Source organism: Engraulis encrasicolus, chromosome 7 (genome assembly GCF_034702125.1).
Source record: "Engraulis encrasicolus isolate BLACKSEA-1 chromosome 7, IST_EnEncr_1.0, whole genome shotgun sequence".
Taxonomy (NCBI): domain Eukaryota; kingdom Metazoa; phylum Chordata; class Actinopteri; order Clupeiformes; family Engraulidae; genus Engraulis; species Engraulis encrasicolus.
This window is the reverse complement of record NC_085863.1, coordinates 13018721-13039550: the sequence shown is the minus strand read 5'-3', so window position 1 is coordinate 13039550 and position 20830 is coordinate 13018721. Positions and strand designations below refer to the sequence as shown.

General features: G+C 43.3%; 1 protein-coding gene across 1 annotated transcript in view; it reads right to left on the bottom strand.

Moving 5' to 3' along the window:
• LOC134452474 (unconventional myosin-XVIIIa-like) overlaps positions 1–20830 on the bottom strand; it is a 177800-nt gene that overhangs the window by 100400 nt on the left and 56570 nt on the right. Inside the window, exons 4-10 of the mRNA XM_063202880.1 lie at positions 17581–17668; positions 16210–16316; positions 11173–11349; positions 9868–10078; positions 3860–4002; positions 2788–2888; positions 1342–1405 (exon numbers count right to left, since the gene is read on the bottom strand). Coding sequence (XP_063058950.1) covers positions 1342–1405; positions 2788–2888; positions 3860–4002; positions 9868–10078; positions 11173–11349; positions 16210–16316; positions 17581–17668 — 891 coding nt within the window. The remainder of the gene's footprint in view (positions 1–1341; positions 1406–2787; positions 2889–3859; positions 4003–9867; positions 10079–11172; positions 11350–16209; positions 16317–17580; positions 17669–20830) is intronic.

The window sequence follows — 20830 nt, the reverse complement described above, 5'->3', positions numbered from 1 at the left end:
ATTTTTGTCCGCTTTTCTTTGCAGATCATCTCTAAATCACGGTAGTTGTATGACTGTAGCTTGCCAAATGGGAGCTTCTGTTCCCTTCACAGGATTAGTATAGGGTTAATGTTTGGAAACTGTCTAGGTCACTTCATGACCTTAATATGCTTCTGCTTGAGCTACTCCTTTGTTGCTTGGGCTGTATGTTATGGATTATTATCATATTGGGAGGCCAATCCATGACCCACCTTCAGTCTAGTGGTGGTGGGAAAGAGGTTGGCATGCAGCATTGTACGTTTACATGTCTCCTTCCATCCATTTCTTGACGATGTGAAGTTGTCCTGTGTCTTGGCCAGACAAACAACCTCAAAACATAATGTTACCACTTTCATTTATGATGTTGGAGAAGGTGTTGTTCTTGGGATCATAGGCAGCATTTCTCTTCCTCCAAACACATCGAGTTGTGTTAATGCCAAACAGTTTGATTTTGGTGTCATCTGATTCCAGCACCTCCCAATCATATCCTAATCCAGTTTGATGTTCATTGGCAAACCTCAGGTGAGCCTGAACAGGTTCCTTCTGAAGCCGGGGTACCATACATGCACTGCAAGATTTTAATCCGCTGTGGTATCAAGTGTTTCCAATAGTTTTCTTAGTGATTGAGGTCCCAGCTGCCTTGAGATGATTTCCTAGCTCCTCCCATACAGTTTTAAGGTGTTTTATCTCCTTTTTTCTGGTTATTAAATTCCCACTAGGTCAAATCTTGTATGGAACCAGAGACAGGCCTAAGATTGATGATTGATGATCATTTTGTATGTCCTAAAATTGGGAAGACATCCACCACCATTTAATATCCAGGAGCCCATTTCAGCCTTGTTGAGTTCTAAAATCTTGTCCCTGACATCCTTTGACAGCTTTTTGGTCTGTCCCATGTTGGCGAGTTTGGTTTGATTGATTGACTGATTCTATGGACTGATTCTGCAGATTCAATGTGTCTTTTGTGCAGGTTACTATTAACAGGTGTGTTCAATTCAGATAACAAGTTGATTGGAAGTGCCATTTGATCTACAGGATCAGAAGTCTTAATGGTTGGCAGGGGATCAAATACTTATTTCCCTCAATAAAATATAAATTAATTAATATATATTCTTTAGAGTTAATTTCTGGATTTTCTTTTTGATATTCTGTCTCTCCATATTAGAATACATATTATCATTAACATTAAAGACTGATCATGTCTTTATTAGTGGGCAAACCAACAAAATCAGCAAGGGATCAAATACTTATTCTCCTCATTGTATTGACTGAATGACACTTCTAATCTTCTAGCGCATCACATCAATAAAGCATGGTATTTACCTTAGCTTGTGGTGTAATCCCAAAGGCACTGTTCTCTGCAAAGTGGTTGAAGTGCAGCTCTGTCCTGTGTTAAGCCCAAGCATAAACACAGCACAATCAATTAATATCAAGATACCAAGATGTCTTTATAACTGTCACTAGTGTCTTGACTTGACTGACAAGACATTGAAGTAGTTAAAGGTGCACTGTGTAATATGTAGAGATGCGCAGGATCCAAGATCCTGTTCCGGATCCGGCAGGATAATAGGGTTTTTCACAGGATCCGGATCCGGCAGGATCTTAAGCAGTGGATCCGGTATCCGGCAGTTACCTAAAAATCAGGATCTGGTGCATCTCTAGCCTAGGTTTTTCAGTCTTTCACAACCCCAATTGCTGCAGGGAGTGAAAGAACTTTGGAAACGGCCAGTGCAGGCAGTGTGGCAGTAAGCCAATGAGTCTAAATAGTTTGAGCCAACGTAATAAAAAGGGCCCATGTGTAGGCTATGTGTTTTAATCCTTTCGTAGGATCCGGTATCCGGTTCCGGATCCGGCAGGATCTTAAGCAGTGGATCCGGTATCCGGCAGGATCCTTAAAATCAGGATCTGGTGCATCTCTAATAATATGTGTTGTAGTTTATTTCCAAAATTCATGCTGCCCATTCACAAATGCTACCTTTTTCATGAATACTTACCATGACCTTTATTCATTATGTGCCAAGTATTCATTATGACTGGGAAAATGGTACATTTCATACGTACAGGAAAAGGGGGATCTTCTCCATGGCCCGCCATTTTGAATTTCCAGATATAGACATTTAGACATTAGCTGAAAAGCGTACTGTATTTTGGTCATACTAAAAAAATACTTGTTTTTTGCTTTGTAAATATTCATGAAAAGATCAAATTTGGCAATAGGCAGCACAGTTTGAATGACTAGGGGCCATCTAGCCATGTTAATAACATCATATCAGTCTGAGGAAGGGCCAAGGTGGCTCGAAACGTCACGCAAAGAAAAATTGATTAAATGGAAGCTCATCGGTGTGTTGTTCATCTTCTGCCTTCATGAACTTTATACTTTAACCCTGCAACCAAAAAAAAGGGATCTGGATGTGCGTGAGATCTGACTGGGAATAACATCATGTAACATCCGCTACTTGAACCTGAACATGCACTAGCACTTTACAGCCACCCCACTGCCTGGCCTTCTACCTCTGCCTACCTTGCACTATGTACTGTATCATGTCTTATTGCACTTTTCAATGTTTATTGTATGCGTAATCCCCTGTTTATTTGTGGCCCCTCCTTGTTTTCTTGTCTGTCTTAGCTATATGTATTTGTGTTGTTAAATGTACGAGCATACCAAGACATTCCTAGCAACTCTATGTTACACTGTTGATTTGGCTATAATAAACTTGAACTTGAACTTGAACTTGAACTTGAAGAAATCTGTTGTCTATGGTGACCTACTTGAGAGATCCATCTGCTCCCGCCATCATGTAGTAGAAGACGTTGAAGGTGGACTCTCCTTCCGGACGCCGGGCCACTCGCTGCTTCTCCAATAGCATCGTCTGATGGGAATGAGTGACAAGAGGAACAACCAATCAGCAGTGGTCACTTCCATGTCACCCCGAACTCACACTGGTGGGTCAAAGACGTCCAAAAAGGAACTGTCATTCAGTGTAACGAATACCTTCTGCTGACTGTAACTGTAAAAAAAACATGATTTTTAAATAGTTTCAAGTAAATGGATGACAGCCGAGGCTTTCATGAATTCACTGGAAAAATAAATAAATAAAAAGAGTCATGTTTATTACAGTTACAGTCAGCAGAAGGTATCCGTTACACTGAATGACAGTTCATTTTTGGACGTCTTTGACCCATGTGCTTACATTGTATAGGTATGCCCTGTGTGTGAAAGTCTCTTAAAACTGGACCATATGCTTTAATAAAGTTCACCAAGTAAAAGTCATAAATGCATGTGTCTGTGTGCACATGTGTTCCGCATAGAGCACAGGGACAAAAAATGTTTTAAATCATGAAAACTACTTAAAGTTATGCCAGGGAGAACACAGGACGAGGGGAATAGAATGGGATATTTTAGAATCTTCCCATCTCTGGCACAGTCTCTACTGCCCGATGAAGACCCTGCTGGGTTGAAATGTTGTATGACCTGAATCCATTTTCAAAGCAGAGCAACAGTGTGCGGACGTCTACTCTTTTCCACTATCAGACGCGCCTTTGTCCTGCACCTGGCCTCAGAGAGGTGGGATGTGCATACTCTTACTTCTATGAAGATTTTATGGACAGTCTCTACTGCCCCAATGCCTAATTGCTGGCACCAAGCCTGAGATTTTACCACCCAGACCAGCCCATCATACCTGTATAGAGGCAGACGCCACCTGCCCAGAACATCATACCTGTATAGAGGCAGAGGCCACCTGCCCAGAACATCGTACCTGTATAGAGGTCGATGCCACCTGGCCAGCCCAGAACATCATACCTGTATAGAGGTCGATGCCACCTGCCCAGAACATCATACCTGTATAGAGGCGGACGCCACCTGGCCAGCCTGGTCGAAGTCCAGGATGACGATGTGTGAGAAGTGGCTGGCGTTGGGGTTCATGGCCGTGGAGCCGTTACCGAAGGCCTCCAGGATCGTGTACACGGCCTGCCATTTCTCCGCTGTGGAGGACACAACGAGAGGGAGTCAAGGACAAATACATGATACAGAATATTACACGTATATATGGGCGAAAGACATCAGCTCGAGCAACGGCATTATAGCGGCATTATAGCGGCATTATATCGGCATTATAAATGAATTAGTAAGGACTCCAGAATGGTGTAGACGGCCTGCCATTTCTCCGCTGTGAGGGGACACAACGAGAGGGAATTAAAGACAAACACATGATACAGAATATTACACGTATATATGGGCGAAAGACATCAGCTCGAGCAACGACATTATAGCGGCATTATAAATTAATTAGTAAGGACTCCAGAATGGTGTAGACGGTCTGCCATTTCTCCGCTGTGAGAGGACACAACGAGAGGGAATTAAAGACAAATACATGATACAGAATATTACATGCATATATGGGTGAAAGACATTTTTTTGGGCTCAGACGTCAGCAGGCGTAACGGCATTTAATTCCCATAAATGAATTAGTAATTGGTGGTTGATATGCTGCAATGAATATTCTTCTTACATAGTCCACTAAAAACAAACAAACAAACAAAAAATCCATACAATAGTGGAACTGGCTGTCTGACTTGTGCTGAAACATCACTGACCCATATACACCTACTGTATGAATAGTAGACTTGTGAGGAGAGGTTTAGGTCTTCTGAACTACAATACTTATTCAGGGTTTCCGACAGTCCTTTATAGGTAAAGGTGCACTGTGTGTAATATGTGTTGTAGTTTATTTCCAGAATTCCTGAGGCCCATTCACAAATGTTACCTTTTTCATGAATACTTACTTACTTACTTGTCGTTGTGAGTCCAGCAAGCAAACTGTGACAACCTCTGTCAAGCACGCACTACCCTATCAACCAACACCGAGGAGTGCGTGCCTGTGTCTGTGTCTGTGTCTGTGTCTGTGTCTGTGTCTGTGTCTGTGTCTGTGTCTGTGTGTGTCTGTGTCTATGTCTGTGTCGGTGTCTCTGTGCGCCTGTGTGTGCATGTGTGTCTTTTCCTGTGCTTTCACTCTCAGATCAGATGTGGAGATTAAAATGCAACTCCAGTTTTCACACTACTCTCTTACGAAATGATATCGTGAGATTGAATGTGCTTTCTTATAATTCCAAGTATTCCAAATATTCCTTGAAATTCCAAATATTCATTATGAATGAGAAAATGGCACTTTTCATACGTGAAAAGGGGGATCTTCTCCATTGGCCGCCATTTTGAATATCCAGAAATAGACATTTTTAGCTGAAAAACGTACTATACTTTGGTCTTACTAATAAATATTAGTTAATTACTCTTAAAATATTCATGAAAAGATCAAATTCAGCAATAGCCAGTATTAATGAGCAGCATAGTTGCAATACCTACTCTGGACACAATCTTACATGGTGCATCTTTAATGAGTCTATAGGAAAGCACATTCAATCTCACGATATCATTTCGTAAGAGAGTAGTGTGAAAACTAGAGTTGCATTTTAATCTCCACATCTGATCTGAGAGTGAAAGCACAGGAAAAGACACACATGCACACACAGGCGCATAGAGACACCGACACAGTCAACGACACACACGCACGCAGGCACGTAGGCACGCAGGCACGCACGCCTCAGTGTTGGTTGATAGGGTAGTGCGTGCTTGACAGAGGTTGTGTCGCGTTGTGAGTACAGCAAGCAAACTGTGACAAAGACGAAACGCAGTGCATCACTGATCTCAGAGCGACATAAAGAAGCTTAACGCCACGCAACACAGATCTCAGAATGGAGAGAGCTCAGTTTGTGAGGGCATTTCTCCTGATGCTCTACGTCTCTGGTGCCCACCTCAGATTGGACCCTTTTATCCTTATCAGGACTAAAGGAGGATACGTTGAATTTGATATTTTCACCAAGGCTGACGACTACTTGCTATACAAGAAGAATCAAGACGGATATGAACTTCTGATCAACTGCTCACAGACAGCCTTTCCACAGCCAGAGGGCTACAAGATCACCTGTCCGGTAAGGAAGGCCTGTTTTAGATTGGACTACCTCACCATGTCTCAGAGTGCAGACTACAGGGTGGAGGAGTGGAGAGGTAAAAGTAGCCCAGTAAAAAGCTCCATATACCGTCTCATCGTCTGCGTAGAACCAGACGTGAAGTTGCCTCATGCTGAACATGTCAGAAACGGCAGTGCTGTGCTGTGCGAGTTTGACTCTGCCATGGGGAATGGGAGCAGTCTGCAGCTATACGAAGATGACAACTTCTATGACCATAAAAACTATTTGACTCTGGTCCTGGACACCAGCTCCTCTCCGCAGCCCCTCGTGCCACACTTGAGGGACAGACTGCGGCTGGAGTCCAACACCTCTGTGGTCACACTGTCTGGCGTTTCACGTGTTGAAGACTTCTCATGCACAATGTGGAGAAGAGGTCAATGTCAAAGGGTTAAAAGGCAGAAGCTGATGCCAGCTCTTCAAATGGTCATCGCTTATGAAAAAGAGAGGCTCACTCTTCCTTGCACTTTCACCGGAGATGCTCCAGAAAAAGTGCACTGGATGTCGCGAACTGTAGATGGCCGCGTGACCATGAGTGATCAAACCAATCCAAAGGAAGAGCTGTACATGCTGAATGAAAGTCAGTCTGGGAATTATTCGCTCATAATTCCCTCTTTGTCCCAGAAAAATGTTGGGATTTATACCTGTCAACACAGTCATTTCAAAATACAACAAATCTTGCTTTCAGTGTGTGCTGAATTCCCCTCTGTGAATGTGACATTCTCTCGTGGTGAAAGTGTCCGACTAGATGCAAATGTAAAGGACTCTGGGGATTTGCTCAGGGTTCAGTGGTTCCGTCAGAAAAGTCTCAATCCAAAGATGCCAATAATAGACCATATGCACAAAAAAGATGCCCAGGTGTTTGGTATTGATGACGTGCACATGCCCGAGGATCTGATGGGCAGAGTGATCACGTTCAACTTCAGCACATCTCTGAACATCTCCATGCTCACAGCAGAGGACAGTGGAGAGTACTCATGGAGGGTCATAGGATACAAAGAGTATCGGTGGAAATGTGTCTGTTATGAGGGGACCATCCGCCTTCTTTCCAAGGAGGACCCATTTGGGGTGGACTCTGCGTTCTACAGAGCCTACGGGCCCCTGCTGGGCTGCGCACTACTGGGGCAGGTAGCTGCTGTAATCTGGGTCAATCTGAGGAGCAGGGAAGGAGAGCCGACCTCTGGACGTCAGAGAAGAGAGGGGCAGCAGAGAAGAAGAAGAAGAATAGATGAACATCTCAATGATGTCGTGGAGGAGGCTGAGGACAGTGCCTGAACCGAATATAAGAATAACCGAATGTAATCATCCCCTGTTTGAGTCACATGCTTTTTGTACATCCAATTTTTAATCCATTTTAATGTTAAAGTCTTGTTCTCCTGTCGCATTATACTGTGTATTGCAAAAAAGCTGTGTTTTAAAATCCCTTATATACTTCATTCCGTTCATGATGGTGTTTAATAATCGATAGTGCAATTGTGATGATAGTACATAAATGCTTATCGTGTTACAAGCCTTTGTAGAGCTCGCCTTAATATTTTATATGCCGTTTATGATCATGATTGATTCAGGATTTGTTATTTTTGCTTTCGTTCTGTACATCTTTAACATTTTGTAATAAAGACTGATCACCTGTTAAAAACTCCTGAGTTTGTGTGTGTGTGCGCCTGTGTGTGTGCGCGTGCCTGTGTGTGTGTGTGTGATGTAAGAGAAATAGATTATGCACATGTTTAATAAAATGCACGCATACACGAATACACGAATACACGCACACGCACACACACACACACACACACACACACACACACACACACACACACACACACACACACACACACACACACACACACACACACACACACAACACACACACACACACACACACACACACACACACACACACACACACACACACACACACACACACACACACACACACACACACACACACACACACAGAGAGGCAAAGCGAGATAGATAGAGCTCCATTGAATCTCCCCCTCTAATCAGGTACAGAGAGTGAAGGCACAGGAAATACAGATAAAGATCAATGATAACGTGGAGGTGGCTGAAGACAGCGTCTGAACTCAACACATCTAGTGTGTGTGTGTGTGTGTGTGTGGGGGGGGGGGGTACACATGCAAGAAATGTTTCAGGAGTGAGTGTAGTCATTGCTTGTTGTGTCACATAATCTGCTATATTGTTTATTTACTTCATAGAGTTTGTAGCCGTTTTGAAATCCTTATGTACAGTTCCATACAGGATGCATTTTATAACCAATTATACATGTATTTTTTGTTTCACTCATGACTGTTAAAAGAACTGTAGATTATATGTTTATATGTTTAAAAAAAAAAAAAAAAATATATATATATATATATATCGTCACTCTGACATACAACTGTTGATTGCTACAGCATTTAGAACACATTATAGAACACAGCCCGGGAGAGGCTTGGTGTGAAGAACTTAATAAGGCACACGATCGCGTGGACTGTGTGTCTTTCTTAGATCAGTGATGTGTTGCGTTTTAGTCTTTCTGGGCTTTGTGTCTTTCTTAGATCAGTGATGTGTTGCGTTTTAGTCTTCCTGGGCTGTGTGTCGTTCCAATCTGTGATGCGCTGCGTTTAGTTTGTGTGTGTCGTTCTGTGTCCAGGAAGCAAACTGTGACAACCTCTGTCAAGCGAGCCCTACTCTTATCAACCAACACTAAGGTGTGCGTGCATGTCTGCGTGCGTCTTTGAGTGAGTGTGTGTGTGTGGTAAGAGAAATGGATTATGCACATGCTTAATAAATACAAAAACACACAAACACACACACGCACACGCACACGCACACGCACACAAAGCGAGATAGATAGAGCTCCATTGAATCTCCCCCTCTAATCAGGTACAGAGAGTGAAGGCACAGGAAATACAGATAAAGATCAATGATAACGTGGAGGTGGCTGAAGACAGCGTCTGAACTCAACACATCTAGTGTGTGTGTGTGTGTGTGTGTGTGGGGGGGGGGGGGGGGCAAAACACATGCAAGAAATGTTTCAGAAGTGAGTGTAGTCATTGCTTGAGTCCACCTGAGTAGACCTTGCGTGGGCTGCCTGCTCTGCTCAACCACCTGAGTAGACCTTGCCTGGGCTGCCTGCAGTGCTAACCCACCTGAGTAGACCCACCGGAGTAGACCTTGCCTGGGCTGTAGACCTTGCCTGGGCTGCCTGCAGTGCTAACCCACCTGAGTAGACCTTGCCTGGGCTGCCTGCTAACCCACCTGAGTAGACCTTGCCTGGGCTGCCTGCTAACCCACCTGAGTAGACCTTGAGTGCATCTTAATATGGGACCTTGCCTCCTCCACTTGCCTCCTCCACTCGCTTCTCGTCATGATGACATCACTGACAACAGCATTATATTTCAATATCTTGCAAAAGCTCAATTGTAGAGTCTTTTTCTCGTTTGCAATTGGGATGGTGAATGAAAAACAGTCCCTCAAAAGTTGTTGTGGCTAGGCTGACAGCTGGGAAACTTAATCGTTTTCTCCACGGAGGAGGGGCCAGGAGGCGGGGCCAGGAGACAAGCACAAGTGGAGGAGGCAAGGTGGCATATTAAGATGCACTCCTTGCCTGGGCTGCCTGCTGACCTACTCAACCCATCTGAGTAGACCTTGCCTGGGGTGAATTTCTCAAAACCAAAGTTGCTAACTACATTAGCTACTTTGTTGTTTTCAATGCATTTTCCCATTGGCAACTACCGAAGTTGGTGACAGGCTAACAACTTATCTTTTGAGAAACTCACCCCTGAGTAGACCTTGCCAGGGCTGCCTGCAGTGCTGACCCACCTGAGTAGACCTTGCCTGGGCTGCCTGCGATGGACACCAGGTACTGGACCAGGTGCTGGCAGTTGGTGGTCTTGCCGCTGCCCGCCTTGCCCAGCAGCACCACGGACTGGTCCTGCCGCGTCGTCAGGAGGCTGCGGTAGGCCGTCTGGGCCACGCCATAGATGTGGGGCGCCGTGTCCTCGCGACGACACCCCTTGAACATGTGCATCACCTGCAGCAGAAGAAGTGGAAGTTGTAGAACGTCGACATTGTTATGCTATCTCCTGATGACACCCCTTTGAACATGTACATCCCCTACGGTAGAGCAGAAGTGAAAGTTATAGGACATTCACACTGTGCACCTACAGTATTATCTCAGGGGTGGGGAACCTATGTCTCAAGGGCCATTTACCCACCCTTGAGGCCCTTTTATCCAGCCCACACAATTTTAATGTTATACAGCTTCACATGAAATAGGACATATTTTGTAAAGGAATCTTAGAAATTACATTTGCAATACAATTAAGTTATATTCAGGGGACCTAGAGAAGGTGGGGTCTGTTTTAAAGGTGGCTGCCTTCAATATCTAGGCCTAAAGTGCAGGGGAAAATCCTGTTTTTTGTTCATAGTACGGCTCTGAGGGGACTTTTCCGGCCCTTGGGGGAATTTTAAGGGGCCCCTTGAATGAAAAAGGTGCCACACCCCTGTATTATCTGCAGCATGAGCATAGTTATAGGACATGCAGTAATGGGATTATGGCTATGGCCATAACAGAGCTAGATGGTGGCTAACAACCACAAGGTCATCATCCGCCATCATCTTCCATCTCTGGATTTGGAACACTGGTTGAACACTCTTGAAATAGTGACACCTTCACGGAGAACAACCTGACACACATTCTGGGGGTACAGGTGTCATCAAAATATAACGCATCAAATAATATATAATAATAATCTGACAAAATGGACATGGATTCAATAGATGAGACGAGACGTTACCCTCCCTCCTACAAATCCAGGCCACATACTCTAACAGTGGGTGGGTCTATTTTCTAGTTTATTTTTATCAACATGCTTTATGTCCAGCATGTGTATTATTCCTTTTGTTACTAACAGTTTTTTATGCATAAAAATAAAATCATATGTGATTTTAATTTTCTTGTAAGCATCTAGCCTGCTTATTTTGGACAACAGATGGAAATTAGCATTTGTGCTATAATCTGGAGCATTTACATACATGTTTGTATGCATATGTTAATTATGTGCGATGCCCTGAAAAATAAAAGTTAAGTAAGTAAGTAAGTAACTAAGTGAGATGAGACATTACCTTTTCTGAGTACATGGAGGGTGCGCTGACGGGGTTGATGACCAGCAGGTTGGGCCCAGCGTACGTGTGCATGAGGTTGCCGCCATAGCGCTGGCGGAGGGAGTGCATGACGCTGGACTCGTTGAGGTACGGTAGTGAGGACAGGTCCTCCACGCGGTCGTAGGACGGAGCGTTGGCCTGGCGGGGGGACAGGAAGGGACACACTGGGGTCACTGAGGAGTCACACCACACAATACTAGACTACGGGGTTATCTCAATGTCAAGTGAACTCCTAGAGTGACTTGACTTGAAAGCTTTAATGTTCTTAAAAAGGCAATTTGTGTTACAGCACAGCAGAATGACATAAAACATATAGGCCTACAATAAAAGACACATACAGTACAAACACAATAAATAGCTAGACATATAAGTTAATAAATACATAAATAAATACAGACCACTGGTCAAATGCATTCGATACACAAGGGGATTGCTACAAAGTAAAAAGAGGTCGATTGTGCATTAGAACAAATGTAAATGTCCATAATGTCAAGAATGTATTAACATCAGTGAGTATCCAATCACTGGGCGCTTCATGTCCTAGCAAGACACAAGAACACTGGGCATTGAGAAACAGCCTACATATCATGGAGGAGTTTAACAGAGAAGTCTAAAACATGGCTGTTCCTGTCAGAGTTTTGTGAAGTAGAAGTAGAAGTAGAAGTAGAAGTACTCTTACAGATGTAATTACAATGCTAGCAGTATGAGAATACTAGACCACATATCATGGAGGAGTTTAAAACATAGCTGCATTTAAATTACCAGTTCGGACAATTTCAATATGCTGTTGTATTGCTCACGCTACCCTTGACTTGTCAGTACCCGGTGATGCCACATTTTTTGGCTAAGCCCTTTCCGATATATGAGCTGTTCTAATGGGGGCAGCGTTTGTTTACATTTAATAAATTTTAAACATAGGCCTACTCCAAATATTTTCCCAAAAGGTACCCACTGTTTGCTAGTTGTCTGCTGATGTTATAACCTTTTGGATGTTTTGGATATAAATAAAAAATGTTTTTTTGAAATGTAAACAAAGCGCTGTCCCCATTACAATGACCAGGATCTCAGAAATGGCTGAAGAAGAAGGGGAAAAAAACTCAGGTACTGACAAGTCCAGGGTAGTGTGAGCATTACAACTGCATGTTGAAATTGGCTGGACTGGTCCTTTAAGGCCTGTTCTACATAGGCAAGTACCTCAGCTCACCACAGTATGAGACTGACTAAAATGACTAAAATGGTCACCTTCCATCAATCAGTGTCATGGCAAAGACAACATTTCATTGAACAAGGACACTGACACTGATTCAACGTCCAATTAGGCCACATGTTTAGTGTTTTTAACTAATTAACTCAACGCCCTCTTCCACCATTTGACATCATGGTCTATTGCCTTTACAGTACACTGCAGTCTACTGACTTAGCTTTGTGTGCGAGCACTTGGATCAGTACATTTGTGGTAGATTCAGATTCAGATTACTTTATTAGTCCCATGAAGGGCAATTCAGTTTGCGGTCCCAGTCTCCATCAGTCAATGAATAGATAGTATAAATAAAAAGAGTAGAAAATGAAATACAAAACCTAAAGGAAACAAAAAACAATAAATAGCCTAAATAATAAAATAGCAAACATACACATTTTAACACATACATTCAAACTCCCTGTCCTGTCAGTGATGAGCAGCCCTCAGTAAATTAAATGGTCATTATACCACGGCAGTCTGGAATCTCCCATTGTGACGCACTAAATTGGGTGTTGATTAACTGTCTATATATGAACACCTGAAGTAGTCCCACTATTAGGTCACTTTTCTGACCGCATAACTCCAGTGTATAAGAGTGATTCTACGATTTCCCTACGCTTTTGGCAAAAGCAAAATGTCAATTATCAGTATTTTTTTTCAACTAATTGACCTAGATGTTTACATAGTGTATATATTTAAGTTTCCAAACAAACAAATTGCCAAGCTTAATCTTAAATCATTTGATAAATACTCTAATGAAAGCAAACATTTGCTTAATTATTTTGTCAACAGTGTTATGGACAAATACTATGTCATTTCAAACATATATAAAAATACTACAGAGTTGAAACAATATATGTTTGAAAGTGCTTATGTCCCTTAGCAGTAATGTTGTCATTAATCTGTGCAACTGATATAGAAAATGTGATTGTTGAGCTTCATAAGTAGGATTTTATGAGTCACTGTGATACAGACTGACACATTTTTCATCATAAATCCCTGTAACGTCTGATTTGAATATAGTCACCCTCCTTACACAAGACTTCCTTCTCCAGAGATAATCCCTAGTGTATGTTCATAGGATTTTTCCAACACATAAGGGATCAATAGCGCAAAAACACTTTCAAAACAGTCAACGGTGTTACTCAACTGTGTTACGGTCAACAGTGCAGGGGAACAAGTCTGCACTTTTTTAGGAGAAAAAAACAGAGCAGACAAACACATCTCCCTAGAACACAACTTATTTAGTTTGTTTGTCTGTCAATATGGATATAAATTAGCAAAAACTCAACTGTCATCAGTGTTGCCAGATTGGGCTGGTTCCCGCCCAATTGGGCTGCTTAGGATGGCCGTGTGCGGGTAAAAATGGCATCTATCAGAAAAACCTTCCCACTGCCATATAAATCAATAGAATTGGGCGGGTTTTTAGGGCGGATTTTGATCATTTTTTGGGCTGGAAATCATCAGCCTCATCTGGCAACCCTGACTGGCATACTTAATTGTAACACCATTGACGGTAACACCGTTGACATTTCAGCCATTTTTGTGGTGTTGTGCTAACTGAGGACCTCAGAAGTTCCACCACAACACCGTAATCAATTCATGTATCTGTATGCTTTATCTGTGTTTTTCTACATGTGATTTCTAATTCAGATTCTTATGAATATGTTGATAACACTGTTGACAGGCAATTTTCCCGCTATGAGAACATGAAAAAGAATGGATTAAATTATGGAAGGATGGAGCTCAAAATTTACCAAAAAGTCTTCCCGTATCCTGCCAAAGAGGTTATGACATCACATGATGTTATTCGTATGGCCTAAGACCAAACCATTACTGATTTATGGAGGAGGTTTCAGACCGTGACACGGTTAACACAGTTTTCGTGGACACACACAAAATGGCAAATTTCATGTATAATGGAAAGGACAGTGGTCTTTTTGACAGTTTTGTCATATTGTGATGATTACTGTGAATCAACATTTGCAATCGTCTTGGGCAAAACAAGTTTCTTTACATGCTAATATGAAGACTGAATCTGACATTTGGAAAACAGGACGGCATGAAAACGCCCAAAACCAGTATTAAATATTCATTCTTGCTGAGGGAAATAATGCTATCTCTACACTTTCTGTATTATATGAAAGATAAATGTTTTCTAATGTCCAAAACATCATTGGATGCAGTTAATAGTTAGTGGAATTGCCAAATAAAATCCACGGACTTAAAAGTGTAGGCGAATTAGAGAATCACTCATAAATGCACCAAGGCACGCACGTTCATAAATTGCACACAAAAAAGTTGCAAGCATTACGCGCTGAATTGACACATGTCGCATCGCGCGTCTGGAAACGCCAGCAATGTGTAGTGAATCTGGTGTAAATCTAAGTAGGCCTAATCAAATGACAAAAATGTTTATTTCTCCCAACTGACCATCACTTTGTCAACTTTGTGATAGAGAGAGAGAGGAGAGAGAGAGGGAGAGAGAGGGAGAGAGGGAGAGATTCCCTGCGCAAAGTTAGGGACGCCCGTTTCACGTGGGCGTTTCTTCCCCACTAGAGGAGATGTTTCCTGTGGTTGTAGCGTTTATCAGTTGAGAGAGTAGCGTAACTTGTGAAAAGTAGCCTACGGGATATTTTCGGATCAATAACTATGGGAACGCAGTGGAAAATAAATCAAAGGGAGTTCCTATGGGAGGAGAGCAGATTGACGAGGTGCCTGTTTTGATGAAGTTAATGGCGAGGCGAGGCATTTAGAATGTCGCCAAGATGCGCAGGGTTTTTTTTTTTATCCATTGAGATCTGTACATTTGTAGGAATCATGCCAACTGTTGCATAATCTAGTGGGCAAGTCAGACGCGCCCACATATCGGATGGGTAGAACATTGAGGCGACTGACTTGACAACCAAATGCGATAGAATTAACGACTGGCTCTTGACTTGACAACCGAATGCGATAGAACTATCAACGGTGTCTTGGCCATAGCAACCTTCAATTTAGAATTAGCAACGGCAGTTCGCCAGAAAGTTATGAAAAGAACCTTCTTGTGGCGGAAGGAAGTAGTTCTACAGAAAACCTTTGTTTTAGCAATTAAAGCATCGAAATAATGCCTCAAATAAATTACAGACAGTGTGGCAACCGTGGTATAAGCGGGATAATTGACTTCACGGTGTAGGTATAACAGGAAAAATAATGCACACCGAGGTGTAACGGCCACTCCGCTTCGCGTCGTGGCCGCATCACCACCTGGTGTGCATTATTTTTCCTGTTATACGCACACCGTGTCGTCAATTATCCCTTACGTAATGAACTCTATCCCTACAACCTTGTTTAATAATCTAATGGTTGTAGGGATGAAAGATCCAGAGTAACGCTTTGTTTTTGTCCTGACAGAATAATAGCGCCTCCCAGAGGGCATTAATGAAAATTAATTTTGGACTGCCTGTTTGTTAAACAGATCACTCAGACTATTTAGCTGTGTTCCAATAATCTTTGATGACGTGTTAACAATACTGCTGAGACTGTTCTTGTCTTGTCTTGTTCTGGTCTTGTCTTGTAGAAAAGCCCTTTTGTGAAAAAATAAATATATATATAAAAAATTCATTAAATAAAACATTTTGGGGCAGAGCGCACTTCCTTAAACTATTGCCTTTGCGAGGCAGCACAGTCTAGATCAGTGGTTTTCAAAGTGGGGGCAGCGAGAGGGTGCTAGTGAACACCCTCAAACTAGTTTGGTAGAACCCCCCCCCAACACTGACCTTCTCCACGTCGTCCTCGTCCACGTCCAGTAGAGAGCCGTCGTGCTCCAGCCGGATCTTCACCTTGCCCTCCGGCAGACTGCCCTCCTCCGTCTTCAGGAGTGTTGCTATGGAGGAGAATAAACAAACAAACAAACAAACAAACAAATAAATAAATAAACAGACAACCAACTTATTACATCAACAGAATATACTGTATATGCTGCCATGATGGAACATGATGGAATAGAAAAAGATGCAACCCTTTATAATAAGGATGCTTATAAAGACTTAGTAAATAATTAATTTAATATTGGCGCTGCGCACATGTGCACAATGTCCACTACTGATATAAATACATAGAGTGAAATGGATGCATCTCACTGACTCTCACTGCGCACCACAGCACATATTAGTATTTTTGCATCTCTGGGTGGGTCTTTGTTTATCAGTCTCTGTGTTGTGACAACTGCTTGACAATACACAACAGCTGAGGGAAAGAGACTCAATAAACTGGTGAGGAAGGCTGGCTCTGTTCTGGGCTGCAGCCTTGACACCAGAGATTCTTTAAGTATAGAGATATGCCAACATAATAGGTTTCTATGGGCACCTAACATGACCAGGTTCCGGTCTGCCTAAAGGGGCATGTCATAATGCTCCTAGCATTGAATAGAACAGTCCTTAGGTCTGCCTAGGTCTGCCTAAAGGGGGATTTCCACCCCAATAATAGAACCCGGAAACAATGGACCAATGGAACATCTCTCTCTCTACTCTCTGCTTGACACTGTGGAAGTGGTGGGGGACAGGAGAATGATGTCAAAATGGTCAGCAATCCTGGGCAACACCTTTTTTATTATTTTCTAGCCCCCCTCCTCCTTTTCTGATGCTGCTAATGCACTTTTTTTTACCAATGCACTTTTTACTAATGTACTTGTGTTTAACAGAAATATCTCCTTTTTCTATAACATCTTTATTTTTATCTATTTTATATACTTTTTAATCCTCCTGGTCCCATGTCTGTATGTGTGCCGTTTGCTTTTTGCACATCTGTATGTATGTTACTGCTGCAACAAACGAATTTCCCCATTGTGGGATAATAAAGGGCATACTTATCTTATCTTACTTATACAGATTACATTACATTACATTACAATACATTTACCTTACACTTATTTGGGTTCAGGGTATTGGTTACAGTACAAGCGCTGGAGCAATGTGGGGTTAGGTGCCTTCCTCAAGGGCATTTCAGGCATTGATGAAGATGCTGGTAAGGGTGGGATTTGAACCTGCAACCCTCTGATCTAAAGGCCAGCGCTCTAACCATTGAGCCATGGCTGCCCCTACAGATGACTACACTGCGGTCATGGTTGGGTACTGAAGAAATTTACCAACCTAGAGAGAAGCCGTCCTTGTGGATCAGCCATACTTTCTCTGTGCCGTACCACAACTTCTCAGCAGCGATCTGCTCTTCTGTCTTCACCTGAGAGAGAGAGAGAGAGAGAGAGAGAGAGAGAGAGAGAGAGACAGAGAGAGAGAGAGAGATAGAGAGAGAGAGAAAGTAGAAAAGGAAAAAGAAAAGGAAAAGGAAATGGGAGGGGAGGGGAGGGGAGGAAGAGAAGTCAGTATTCAGCAGGTGTTTACAGTAATCTTTGGCTGTGCTGCATTAGTCGTGATGCATGCTCATCATGATGACCATCATTTTCACTCTCTCTACAGCAGGACACAACACATCCTCTACACAAGCTCTTGGTGGAACTAAATAGTATTGTTGGAGTCTTGAGGTTGAGAATAAATGGAGTCCCATTAGCGCTGTAGATGGCAGTAGCGCACTTCTTGTGCAAACACCGGAAAAAAAGAGAAGAAGAAGGAGGAGGGACAACGCCCCCCATACGATCTTTGTCTGCAAAAAACCTCATGTCACAGCTGTTGCTCAATCACATATTGTCACATATGAAAGAAAGCCCAACTGGGAAACTCCAACTCCCATTGTCATTGTCACACAGCACACAAATGACCACTGCACACAACAAAATTGCATTTATGCCTCACCCGCACAAGGGGGCAAACCCCACTGGTGCACCGAAGGGAGCAGTGCGGCGGGATATCACATCTTCTAGTTAGATCCGGTCGATTTATTTTGCGATATCTGATTGGATGAGACGCGTTCTACTGGCATTCTACTAGTAAGAGCGCCCATGTATCAGCTGCAGTGTTGAGCGCACACGAATGCAAGCACGCTAGCACGTAAACACGCAGGCACAGTAGAGACCGACCTTCAGCAGTCTACCTCAGAACCCCTAATCACCTCTGTGATGACAGGTCTTTTCTATTTAAAGGTGCACTGTGTAAGATTTTTAGTTGTTTATTTCCAGAATTCATGCTGCCCATTCACTAATGTTACCTTTTTCATGAATACTCACCACCACCAAGTATTCATTATGACTGGAAAAAATGAATTTTTCATACATGAGAAGCTGGATGTTGTCCATGGTCTGCCATTTTGAATTTCCAGATATAGCCATTTCTAGCTGCAAAAATGACTGTACTTGGGCCATACTGGACAATATTGCTTTGTTACTTAGTAAACTTTTATGAAAAGATCCAATTTGGCAATGTGCAGCCCAGTTTCAATGAGCAGCATAGCTGCAGTACCTTTTTTGACCATTTTCTGCACAGTGTCCCTTTAACTCCTCGCCATCAGCACCACAACAACCGCTAACACAAGTAGCCAAGCAGAATCAGCATCACTTGTGGCACAGCGTGCTAAGCCCCGCACATTTGGGCTTACATTACCTACGGGGACCCAAGTTTGAATCCGGCCGACCCTGCCCAGTCTCTCTCTCTCCCAGTCATTTCCTGTATACTCTCACACTGTCCTATAATAATAAAGGCTAAAAAGACCCCAAAAAATACTTAGAATCAGAAACACTACTACTACTACCAGTAGGGAGGGCTCTTTTTTTCATCAGCTGCCAAAATGGCTAGCAGATGTAATTCTTTCTAGTCAAACACACAGTCACTGACAGGTCAAAGAGGCTACTAAGTTTTAATTTCTACCTGCCAAACTGAGTTTTCACCAGCGTTTGGGCGGCTAGCGGGTGTTAATTTAAATCCCTGCCAGTAGGGGTGGCGCCCACACACTTGTGCTGCTCCCCTCCATAATATAAGCAAAGCCCTCGATTTAGTCCTGGAGTGCTCCCTCACACCCAAGCGCTGTGGAGAGGTCCCCACAATACAAACTCATGCAGCCCTGAGTGGCCATCACAGAGTGATGAGGGCCATTATCTCCTCATCGCACGCACGCACGCACGCACACACGCACACACGCACGCACACACACACACACACACGCACACACACACACGCACACACACGCAAACACACGCACACGCGCACAATGATGACCCAATTCTGATACCATCACCGCCCCCACCCCACCTCCTCTCTAACCGGGGCCCAGGAACTCTGACCCCTTTGGCCGCCACTGTTGACTTCTTCCCTAATTGTCACCACCACCATCGTTAGCACCAGCAATAGACACCATCAGGCCACCCGCCCCTTCATCCTCCACATTCAATGCAATTGGGGGCCACTTCAGGTGGGCTAATGACCCAGAAGGGCATAATTGGGGTATGAATTAGACATGAGGGGAGACTAGGGGAACCACTGGAGCAGCACAGAGGAGCAAAACCGCTGCATGGGCCGCACTGGCCAGTAACATGACACCTACTACACTGGGCAGATGACTTTGAAGTGGGGTTTGGGTGTTTGTGGGAAAGTATGAGAGACAGAGAGAGAGAGAGAGAGAGAGAGAGAGAGAGAGGTGTGTGTGTGTGTGTGTGTGTGTGTGTGTGTGTGTGTGTGTGTGTGTGTGTGTGTGTGTGTGTGTGTGTGTGTGTGTGTGTGTGTGTGTGTCATTGAGAGGAGGCCAGGTGCAGCTCCTGTGTGGCTTTCTGCATGACTGCCATCATTATGGGATACGAGGACAAAGGCTTGGTTCACACACACACGCACGCACGCACGCACCCGCCCCTGACAGCCAACCAAGCATGCCCAGTAGTGAGCTGCTCATCCATGGATTGCCGTGTGTAGTGTACTGAGAAGATGATACTATTGAGGGGCCAATTGGCTGAGGAGACAGAGAGCTGCTGAGCTCTTGAAGACTTGATGGATCAACATAAGCTGGATGTGCTGAGGGTTGAGAATAGGGTTGTGCAATGTATTGAATTCTTATCGTGATATCAATATTGCAGTCAAACTATCAAATTTCATAATATCGAGTTTACTTCAATATCTCAAACAATATCAAATTTCATAATATCGAGTTTAATTCAATATCTCAAACAATATCAAATTTCATAATATCGAGTTTAATTCAATATCTCACACAAGTGCAACTGAAAGGACATTTTCTTATCAGCAGTACGGATGTTCTAAGTTTCTGTGCCCAGGCTGACAGCAGGGAAACATTGTCTTCACCACAGACGCAGGGCATCAGTGAAGCACCAGTCCACAAGTGCACGTCGAGGCCGGGCGTTTGGATAATAACATGTGCCCATTCTCTGTGGATGGTGGTGTGGATTGCCATACATGTCAGGTGATCATAAATACAGCATAAGCCACACACACACACTCACACACA